Genomic DNA, 11,883 nt, shown 5'->3' with positions numbered 1-11,883 from the left:
CCGGTGCTGTGGCACTCGGCAAAGAGGTTAAAAAAACAGATTTCTTTGCCGAGTGCCGGAGCTGTGGCACTCGGCAAAGAGTTTTTTTTTAAAAAAAAATAGACGGCATCGGCCGTCGGCCGACGGCGTCAAATCTTTGCCGAGTGCCCGCACGGCACTCGGCAAAGCCTTTGCCGAGTGCCCAAAATTTAGCACTCGGCAAAGCAGCCTTTACCGGAAGGGGATTCGACGGAGGCTCTTTGCCGAGTGTTGCACTCGGCAAAGGCTTTGCCGAGTGCAAAGCTGCCTTTGCCGAGTGCAACAGGCACTCGGCAAAGAGCCCGCCTCCAGTAGTGCCAGAATTTCATGAGTGCCAAATTCCAGCCGCCATGGAATAATCATTTTCTTGAGGTTGTAGTAAACCAAGGTAATTTATAACCTTGGTGGTTCCACTCGGCCTCCAAAGAAATGTGCAATTTTTCTTGAGTGTTATTGTGAACCGCCAAGTAAAACAACCATTTCCTTGAGTGCTATTGTAAACCGCCAAGGAAAATAATTATTTTTTTAAAAATTAATACTATTTATGAAATTTTCAAATGACTTCGGCTGGAGAAATGATCTAAAACTTTCCAATTCAAACTTTTTTCATCTGAATTCGTTTAGAGTCTCAAATATGCATCGTACAATTCACTAGAATGAATACAGAAGTAATGCATCGGTCAGTTAGTCACAATTGACTTTGGGTGCAGCAGTAAGGAAGCAACACAAGGCAAGGCTTCTTTTGAGATTTTAGAACTCTTTCTTGACACATTTTCTCGGGGGTTTCAGGCCCTCAAGAAAATATAGATATACTTGGCGGTTCACTATTTTTTTTATGCTTTGTAATTTTTGTCATGGCCCAATTTGCCATGAAATCCCACTGACATTGGCTTGAGTGTAGAACGAAGTTTCCACTTGTGATAGGCGCCGCGTGGAAGAAGGGTCGTGGACTTCGTATTGACCATGACTTGCTTGTCGCCGCTTTTTCTATGTGGGATTGCGCTGCACGTCACACTTACACATGCCGCGTGCATGCATGCATATCCGATCCAAATAAAAATATCTTGTTAAGGTTGGCATTGCGGTGACATATACACATACAAGTGCCTGTCAATTCCAACGAGAGTGGCAGCTAGCTAGCATGTATATATAGAGCTTAATTTTATTTTTATCTGTCTCCTCTCCTCTCTCGTGGATGTTTCATGAGTATATCAGGCTAGCTAGCAAGTATCTGTCTCTCATCCTATTAGCCGCAGCAATATATATAACGCACTGACTTCAGCAAGCATGCATGTGCCAACACGAAATCAATCATGAATCATCAATCAGAAAGTTCGTTCAAAAAAAAAAAAAAACTAGCATCAATCAGTAACCATTTGCTTTATTCATTGCTCGATCTGCCTTGTAGCAGATCTGTGTGTAGTATGTAACCCATCAGATCTTATTGTGTTGGTAATTCATGGTATATAGTATGTAATAATAACTCATAAGACTGCATGCGTGCTCTGTTTTTTGTTCATCGATCTAGCTGTTGAAGGGCCTCTGGTTGGCGCAGTCCAAGTTGTCTCCGTAGCTGACCCCAAGCAAGTCGCAGTAGCGCTTGTAGAACCCAATCCTGTCTGCGACGCGACTATCGGCGCCATGGCCGCACTCCAGGCCACCATTAATGATGTTAGTGACGACGCCATACCCCGGCAACCTCCCGGCGGCGGTATCAGCTCCGGAGGGCGTCCACTGCCCCGTCATGACGGCGTGGCACGACGGCTTGGGCGACTGCGGCGTCATCCAGAACCACACCGCGGTCTTGAACGAGACCGTCGGGTTCGACGCCACCAGGTCCGGGTTGGCGAGGATGCCGGCGCTGATGGCCTGCCCGGCAGGGCCGTAGTTGTAGTTGTAGGAGATCTGGATGGGTCCCCGGCCGTAGTACTTCTTGCCGGCGGCGCACGGCCACTGCGTGCTGGGCTGGCAGTAGTCCGGCCCCGCCGCGGCGCCCTGCTCCTCCTTGAAGCAGTAGCCCCAGGCGTAGGCGCCGTCGGGCGCCGTCGCCCACCCGCCCGTCGTCTCGTGCGAGGTTTGGGCTAGGAACGCCGCCAGCTCGCGCTTCTGCGCGACGGCGCCGCCCGTGGTGCCGAAGCCCGGGAACGCGTTGGCCGCCGCGATGAAGGCGGCGTAGGTGTAGAAGCCTTTGGCCGGGCACGCGGCGTCGTTGCGGTGGAGGAGCATCTGGTTGAACAGGGATTCGGAGATGATGGACGCCACGCTGCCACCGCCGGAGCTCGGGGTGGGAGTGGGAGTGCTTGGGGTCGGGGTCGGGGTGCTGCCGCAGCTGCCGGTGCACTGGCTCTGGCATCCGCTGCCGCAGTAGTCGGAGGTGCTGCCGCACCACCCGAACTTGCTGCAGCAGAGGCAGTTGGGGCAGAGCGCGCCGCCGGCCTGCGTGCCGCACTGCTCGGCGCGGGCGGACGCGGCGAGCAAGGCAGCAGTGGCCACCATGGCCACCACCGCTAGTGCTCTCATCATCGTGAGAGAAGCAATCAAGGCAAGTGCTCTGTGTGTTGTGGATCTGCTAGCTGGTGTCGTTTGGGTGGTGTGTGAAGCAAGCGGTCTCCTTATATCGGCGTGTGATTTGCAAGGGCAATGCAAGAAGCTGCTTGCTGACACGTGCAGACTGTAGAGGACGTGGATCGCTATTGTAGATAGATATAGTCAACTCTTGGAACAGTAGTCTTACGACGTACTGGGTTACTTATCTGTTATTATTCATCTTATATATATGTGTGTGTGTGTGGACGAAAATGGAGACGTGGCTCAAATCGTCGCCATGCATGCATGTTAGTAGTACAGACGATAGACCTCGAACACCGCAACCGCAAACAATAAACTACTCCAGGAGTACAGCTTAATCACGTGTTAACATGCAGGAAGCAGGAACGTGGAAAGATCGTACGTAGTACCAATTTTCGTAGCAGCCTAGCTATACGTACGTATAACGTACTGGCTCTGGCAGGCAGCCAAGTGAGACTCTGCTAGTTGGAGCTGGTCAAATTTGACTTCGTCTACAGTGTACTCCACCGGCTTGCCTGCTGCCAAGTGAAGTACGTGAGGCTGCCAGCTTTGACGACGTCGACTCTCTGGACATCACATACATGCACACAGTGGCGGATGCATGATGCGGGATAAAGGGGCTAAAACAATGGAGATGTTGATTTGCATGAAGATTTAATGGTGAAATCAAGCTTTTGCTACAATGATTAGGCTTGAAATCAAGATATTAGGGAGGGCTGGAGCCCCCCATCCCCCCTGGATCCGCCACTGCATGCACATACTCCTATATGCATGCATGGATCTTAGCTTAGCGATCAAACTTCGCGGCTGGGGCATGCAATCGAGCATCAATGACTGAATCTGAATGGATGGAACCATCGACGTGCGTATACGTCCTTGTCACGCATGGAATTCCACACTTCGTCTGGTTTGGCGATTTCCGATTTCCACGGTGCAGTCGTACGTCGTACGTACGTGCCAGCTAGGGCATAGCAACATGCTTCATCTTCCACTTCTTGGCCAAAATGACGCATGTATAGCACGTCATATATATTTACCTAACTTTACCAATACTTCGGCATATATTGGTAAATAAATATATACTAGCAAATATATCCGTGCATTGCAACGGGAGAAAAAAAAACTATCAAACATTCATGTAAAACGATAACTTGAATGGTACATATCTACTTATGTTTTATCCTTTTATAATTTATTTTATGATGATCGTGACATCCATAATATAAGTTAATGTTAACAATAAATAACAATGTCTTACGAAATCTGTATCAAATTGAAATACACCTTGATATATTTTTCCTTTCATTGCAAAACACATAATTATTTAGCTATAAGTATATCATAACTTTACCTTTGTAGCTTTGCGATCAAACTTCGCGGCGGCTGTGGGGCAGTCGAGCATGCGCGCATGACCACCAACGGATTATGCATGTGGACCGTGGAATACTCCTCCTATCTTGTTGCACTGCATCCATGCCAGAATGGATGGAACCATATCGACGTGTGTATACGTCCTTGTCACGCATGGAATTCCACACTTGTGCCCACTAGATCTTCCTTCTCTCGTCTGGTTTGGCGACTTCCGATTTCCACGGTGCAGTAGTACGTCGTACGTGACAGCTAGGGCATAGCAACATATGCTTCATCTTCCCAGACTGAATATTTTGCAGGCATCTTTTGTAGGTTGGCGAGACTAACAGTTCAGCCGGTCATACGACTATGCTTGTGACAGTCCTACTCGGTACTCACCGTATGCATCACTAGCTCGCTTCAGAATCAGACTAACCCGGTCTAGTCCCTCGCTATCCCCAGCCACGTACACACAGGACTCAGGCTCTATCGTCTCCCCAGGCAGTTCCATCCGAAGGGAACACTTCTCTGCGCACACAGGGTTCTCTACAAACGCCGCTACTAGGGCTAAGACGAGAACAACACACGCAGAGGCTTCTCCTCTAGGGTCCCTAGCATAGAGACATCGCCCCATATGAACGAGCTTGAAGGAAGGCATGGATTCAAACAGGAAAGCTTAATTCATTTTCACAGAGCAAGTTTACATACGGCTTTCCCTTTCGGGAAACCCCAAGCACTTAGCACAAACCTTAGGGATTATCTTACAAGCGCAGGAAGATCACGGGAACCTCCTTTATTCTCTAATTTACAAAGGTTGAGTGATACAATGGTAATGGATGATTACTACTAATGGTGGATGATTCTCAGAGTCGTTCTGAGATCATGTCTTCATGGTGTATGTGTGAGTGGAGAGTTGGTGGAGTGGGTGGTGGATGAGAGTGCGTGTCTGAGGCTTCGGTGTGATGGTTCGATGATTGTCTCCTCTATTCTTCGATGCTTCTCTAATGCCTTCACAAATGCGCCTGGCGTCTCGCTTTATAGCACGAAGGGAGCGTCCTTCATGCTTATCATCTGAAGGAGCGAGCCTTATCGTCTGAAGGAGCCTTCGAGGCGAAGTCTTCAATTATCCCTCCTTACTGTTGCCTGGACAGCTGGACGGAGAATAATTGTCCTGGCTACAGTAGAGTGACTGTATATTCCTTTTGCGCTGTCCTCCATCGCGCACGGTAGTATCCTTCTGGATATTCTTTGGTATGGTCTTACACGCCCGAATGATTGATGTTGCAAACATCAAATCAAGAATAGGCATGTAGTATTCAATCACGGCTCATGGCTGTAGTGTTATCTCTTCCCCGGCCAAATTATTGATAACACCTTATCGACATAGATTATATATTTTTTATATATACATATTGAAATTGACCTGAGTCTATATTGACTCTTCAATATTTTCTTCGTTGTCCACTTCTTCAGGTTGCCATATTTCATACCAGGACAACAATTCACGATATTCTTTTCGTAATTGACATTCTTTGCCATAACTAGGCTTTATTAGCCTACCAACTTCTCTCTGTATTATACTATATCTTCCATAGTATTCTCGTAAGAATACTTTTATTATTTTATTTTGATACATCATATAATATTAAGAAGCAAATTTGGTATTTCCTTCTAATTCTTTTGCTTCACTGAAAATTCTCCAATTATCATGGTTCGTGTCTTTTACGAACAACTCTTCATAATTTTACCATGAGTCTGAAGTCCATGTAGTAGGAAATTTGTATGATCCCTTTGTAATATATATATCATGGCATGCTGGTTTTATTGGTTGTGTAAATTTTGGTGGATTAGAACAAAACTTAATTTTGTACTTTCCATGAATACATGCTAATTTCTTACCAGCTTCTTTGATAGCTATTCCAAGTTCTGATTGAAAAATTTCTTCAAGTGTACCATATATATCATGGACTAATCCATGATCAATAATAGTTTGTAGGAAGATATCATCTCCAATATTTCTTTGTATGCTTCTAAAATATTTTAAATTTATATCAGCCCTCAATATTAAGAATTTTTTATGAGGCTTAATAATTAATTTATCATCGAGATGAAGTAAAGGGAAAATATTTGCATTCGCAATTATTCCTAGATGCCTTTCTTTACCTTGGTATAATTTCATAAAGTAGTTTTGTATATCATGAAAGGTTTTGTAATGCCTTTCAGCATATTTCTTTCAAATTATATCTATAACATCACGAGTAAAGTATGACAAAGTTTCTTCAGTCTTAAAACTTAATCTAGGAATGAGAAACTCTTGTGGAATATTGTTTAAATATTTGTTTCCTTTTTCCTCTAGAATTACTTCTTTTTCTGATTGCACTTTATTTTTCTCATATAGTATTTCAGCTTCTGAGTCATTTTTCATATCTCTTTGCTGTTTTAGACATGACATACAAGCTTGTCTTAAACATAGCCTACATGTTGCTCTTTTTGCTGGATCTTGATAATATATGCAAAATACACATTTTATTTTAGAATCATCTTTTTTATGATCCCACTTGTATTCACAATTTATTTGATCCATCATTTCTATCTTTAATCCTGCTAACTCATCAATTAAGTCTAACTCTTCATCACTTGATTCTTTTTCTTCATCATATTCTATTTCATCTGTCTGTATAATTGAGTATATCGATTCATCGTCCATTATATCATCATTACAGACTAAAATATTTTCATTTACACTATCTATTATTTGAATCTTTTCTTGTTCTTCTTGCTTGTTGGAATACCTTTTCTTGTCTTTGTTAGGACATGTTTTGCTTAAATGATCTGGCGAGTTGCAAATAAAGCATCTACATGTACTATCATAATTTTTTCTAGGATTATATCTTCTTACATTCCTTTTATGGAGGAATGGAGCTCTATTGTCTGATCTTCTAAGAAAATAACGTCTCTTTGTCCTTACATTTCCTTTCTTATAATTCTTAGGATATTTCTTGTTTCTAGATCTCTCTTCTCCATATGTCAATGGTATTTGGACTATTTTATTGTAAAAATTATAATCTGATTGCTTCATTGATCTTTGGGCTTGTATGTTCATGCATATTTTTCTTAATTGTTTGAAAACGAATGTTATAGCCTGAGAAATATTATATTCTTTACCAATGGTTTCTTTTTTATATTCTTCAAATATCATAGAACCTTAGGGATCTGGTAATTTATTGAAATATCTTTCAACTATATCTTGATTATAGCCTTGCTTAGCAGTCATAGCATTATACAAATAGTGTTGAGAAAATTCTTTTATTCCTTTCCAGCTTGTTAGTGACAATTTTTCTATTTCTTTTAATCTTTCATTCTGTAAAGCAGTAAATCCTAATTAAGGATCTTCACCTATCACAATGCTTGATATAATATTTGCAAAATTATATGGGTTACTACCTGCCATTTTTAATTGGGCATAATGGTTAGGGAAAGCTTCTACCCATTGTTCCCATAAAACTTTGACTGATTCACCTAAAAATGTTTCTAAATATGTAATCATATCTTCTACTCTATTTTCAATATTATGCTGATTTTGTATATACTTTTGGACTATCAATCCTTTCCATATGCTAATTATATTTGACCAATCTATAGGATCATGTACTGCTAAATTTAATATAGCACCATCGCTTCTATAATTCTGAAATTGTACCTTCTTTTCAAATTCTCTTCTTTTTGAACCCATATGCTTATATTGTCCAGGTATATATCTATATGCAGGTTCTTCTTTTTCTGGTGGCCAAGTTTCTGATTTTCTAGTTGGTCTCTCACTTTCTCCTTCTATCTTTATCTCAGGTCCTCTTCTTCTTTTTGATGTACTTGGATCTATTTCCATTGCTTCTATGGCATTATTTTTATGCAACTCTTTATTTTCTAAAGAATTTATGAGAGTTATTGTGTTGTTACTACATATCTCAATTGCATCTTCATCCTCTTCTTCATAGCTTTCTAGTAAAAACTTAATATTAATTTCCCATTGCTCTTCTTCGCTTATATCATTATCTTCTATGTCTTTTATCTTATCCTTGCTATGTTCTAATTCTTTTTGGGCTTCCCTTACCCTGTTATCTATTTAGTTTGACACAAATTCATTTTTCTTTATTGGATTGCTGAATTTCTTAGCATTTAACTCTCTATCTTTCTTAATGTTATTAAGTCTATATAACTCTCGTCTAAAGTAGAGTTCTTTTTCTCTTATAGCAGTCCATTGACATACCATAGAGGTTTTGTATTCGTCATGAATTATGCTTAACTTTTGCTCATAATGTTTTATTTCATTATCTATATCTAATTTTTCTATAAATTCACATATTCTGTGCCTTCTATTTTCTTCTAATTTTGCCTCTGAACTAGATGCTTCTAAATCATCTAAACTTTGTTCTTTATAATCTACAAACCTAATACTAGTCGACCCTCTATTATTATTTTCATAGCTTATGTAATCTTTAGGTTGTTTTAAAATTTTTGGCTCTATTAACAAGCTTATATTCCATTCTTCTCCTGCTCTTTCTTCAGAACTTATTTTCAGAGGACTCATAAATTTTATTCTTTTAGATTGCATACTTTCTACAACATTGTTCACATTTACCTTATATCTAGTTCCACTTCTGTTGGTTAACCTTCCTATAAAACCTTCCTATAAATTCTATGCTTACTAATAGATTCGTTCCTTTAAATTCTTCATATCCTTTAGTCTAAAATCCAAATGCCATCTTATCTATAAATTCTTTTACTGGCATTATTAAATCTGGAGCTATATATGTTATTAACATATTTTCATTCATATCACCTTCTAGAAATCATAATGCTGTTTTATTTATTGAATCTCATCTTTTGTCCAATAGAGTTATTAAAACCTTTGTTCCTAATTTTTTCCTTGTCATACCTTTAATTCCAATGATGTACATTCCCTGATGTATATATTTATACCCTGAATATTTTAAAGCATTCTCAAATTGTTTACTAACAATTCTTAGCAGAATTGGTTCTGTCAATACACTTAATTCTACTTCTCTAGATATTCTATATAATCCATTTTTATTTTCAAACCAACCCATTTGATATATTTGTTGAGGCCTTATTTTTCTTAAAGTATCTTTCTGATATCTTTCAAGATCTCTATCTACGTCTATCATTTCTTCTAAGGTTTCAATATCATCACATCCTTCTATTAGTTTATCTTTAAAACCTAAAGGTCTTATGTCTTTATTAACTAATTGGAGTGACTTGTCTCTTCTAGAGAGGCTCTTAGATACTTCCATCTCTCTGAATTTAAAGATCTAGTGGACTCAACTATTTCTGCTGACGACAACACAATTTCTTTGTTATGCTCAACAATATTATCAGTCTTCTTATATAGATAAGTTATATCTTTTTTAATATAATCACTATTCTGGCTAATTCTTCCTAGAGAAACTTTACTCTCTTCTAAAATTTGTAAAGCTAATTCTAATTTATTATTGGTAGCTAAATATTGCTCTTCAAGGTGCTTATGTTCTTTTTGCAATCTATCAAATTTTAATTCTAGATCGTCTGGCCTCTTTCCCCAAGATATGTAAAAGTTATGTATCAAATCGACTATTAAATTTATCTGTCCGTGAGAGGTATCACACACACACACACACATATATATATATATATATATATATATATATATATATATATATATATATATATATATATATATATATATATATATATCACTTTGGCGGGTACTAGGTGCAGAGACACTTGACGAATTGGTAGGTACTAAACAAGCTCTTTAAATCTACGCAATTATACAATTTTTTTTCTAAACGCAAAAGCTTTGCACGTCAGTGTATCAAGGTAGAGAGAATGTTGGTTACAACACGCCTGTGCGACGCCCTAGGAGGATCTAGAAGGTTTTACATGGACGCTCGAGCTAGCCAGGCTATTACATTGAACAATAGACAACACAGATTTGCGGCGTCGGCCAAAACCCATTGGTCCGCTGCGTGTTTGATCACGGTGACCAGTTGTGGCAGTTGTGTGCTTGACCCGCAAAAACATCTAGCATTCCGCTCCTTCCACAGCTCCCAAGCTTTCTATGGCGAAGATATGGAGTCAGCTCCGTGCCTGCTGCCACCGCTCCACAGTGCTCTCCAAGCACTCCACCACTCGAAGATTGTGGCGTGATCAGTGAGCCCATGTGGTTGTCCAAGCCTAGAGATGATGTTCCACCAGACCTGCTTGGCGAAGGAGCAGGAGACGACGACCTGGTCGATGGTTTCTGGCTCTTGGTCGCAGAGGAAGCAGGACTCATTGGCCTGGAGTTCGCGTCTTCGTCTGCGGTCCGCCGTCCAGTGTCGTCGTCGTAGCGCTAGACACAGGAACAACTTGACGCGAAGAGGTACCCAAGAGTCCCAGATCAGGCTGCAACCGAGTATTGGATGGGATGCGAGGTGAAGAGTGTTGTGTATGCCGATCTCACCGTGAACTGCCCATCCGAAGTCCACCTCCAGACCAGTCGTCTGTCCTCTGCGTCGGACACAATTATACAATTGACTTGTGATCAATCTGTTTTTGCAACAAATCAACAAATTAGTATACTTGTCGTGCTACTTATTTATACACTACTACACAAATATTTTTTAGTAGAGGCGAGTTAATCAAAATCTGCCTTTAAAAATAGTTCCCGAGCTAGCCCGCCTCTCATAAAGATCGATTTTAGAGGCGGCTCGGATTTACTGTGGCCTCTAGAAATGCCCCTATCTTTTTAGATGCAGCCGGATCTAAAACATTGCATGTGAGTTAACAATGGTAAGTCCTCAAGATGATGGAAGGTGCATGTGAGTCGGCATAATTTTGGACGGTCCTACCACACTGAGAGCCATGTCCAACTCTTCCGTATCAAGATGCAGCTCCAGTTGTGTCATGATGCTGTTAAATTTTATCAAAGCTTGGCAAGTGGTCACTACTCCAGGAATTTTATTGGAGGCGGGCAAAATAGATTAACCGAGGCGGGCATCCCATCCGCCTTGGTCAAAAGGTCATGGTAAATAAAACCTTAACCGAGGCGGTCCAAATGCCCGCCTCGGTAAATAAAATAAAAGAAAAAGAAAAAAAAGAAAAAGCCCGTACCCAGCCCTAACCAGGTCTGGATCTGGGCCTCGCGCCGCCGCCGCTGGATCTAGAGCCACGCCGCCAGATCCGCCATTGGTACACTTCTGCCCACCGGATCCACCCTCCTCCCTGCCGGATCCATCATCGGAGAGCACCTGCCCACCGGATCCGTCGCCTCCACCTCGCAACCTCCACCTCGCTGCCGGTGGGAAAGAAGGGGAAGGCCGCCGCCACCTCCACCACGCTGCTCCCCGACGGATCCGCCGCCTCCACCTCGTAGCTCCCCACCGGATCCGCCACTTCCACCTCGCTGCCGGTGGGAAAGAAGGGGAAGGCCGCCGCCGTCTCCATGTCGCTACCGGTGGGGAAGAAGGGGAAGGCCGCCGTGCCCAAGTAAGGGAGGCCGTGCGAGGGGCGCCGAGGGAGAAGGAGAGGGTGACGGAGAGGGAGGGGGGCGCTCGGGGAGTCGCGACTACGCGAGTGGGGAGAGAGAGAGACAAGTGAATGAGAAACCCTAATCCTCTATTTATACTTGTTCCAGCTATCAGGCCTCGGTCTGGGCCTGTTTGGGCCTTGGCCTTTTTTTCGAGGCGGGCATGTTAGGAGGTCCGCCTCCAAAAATAGGGGTATTTTTGGAGGCGGGCCTCTTATAAGATCCGCCTGTGTTAATAGATTTTAGGACCGTCTCCGTAAATTGATTTTGCGAGGCGGTCGATTGTGACCGCCTCGGTTAATAAAAATGACCGCCTCAGTTAATCCCAGGCATTATCTGAGGCGGTTCAAATGCCCGCCCGCCTCCGATGCCATTTTCAAAAC

At 42.1% G+C, this 11,883-nt stretch overlaps 1 protein-coding gene and 1 pseudogene across 1 annotated transcript; both read right to left on the bottom strand.

The window, feature by feature from the left end:
- Nucleotides 1-1,378: 1,378 nt before the first annotated feature.
- On the bottom strand, nt 1,379-2,617 carry LOC136523149 (chitinase 1-like). Its single transcript, XM_066516930.1, has one exon. The coding sequence runs from the start codon at nt 2,539-2,541 to the stop codon at nt 1,543-1,545; it is 999 nt and encodes a 332-aa protein (XP_066373027.1). The 5' UTR covers nt 2,542-2,617; the 3' UTR covers nt 1,379-1,542.
- Nucleotides 2,618-6,169: 3,552 nt separating this feature from the next.
- LOC136524759 (uncharacterized) lies at nt 6,170-11,418 on the bottom strand (annotated as a pseudogene).
- Between the last annotated feature and the right edge of the window lie 465 nt (nt 11,419-11,883).

This window comes from Miscanthus floridulus, chromosome 18 (assembly GCF_019320115.1).
Source record: "Miscanthus floridulus cultivar M001 chromosome 18, ASM1932011v1, whole genome shotgun sequence".
Lineage (NCBI taxonomy): Eukaryota > Viridiplantae > Streptophyta > Magnoliopsida > Poales > Poaceae > Miscanthus > Miscanthus floridulus.
The sequence above is the reverse complement of the archived record's forward strand: the minus strand, read 5'-3'. Positions and strand labels throughout refer to the sequence as shown.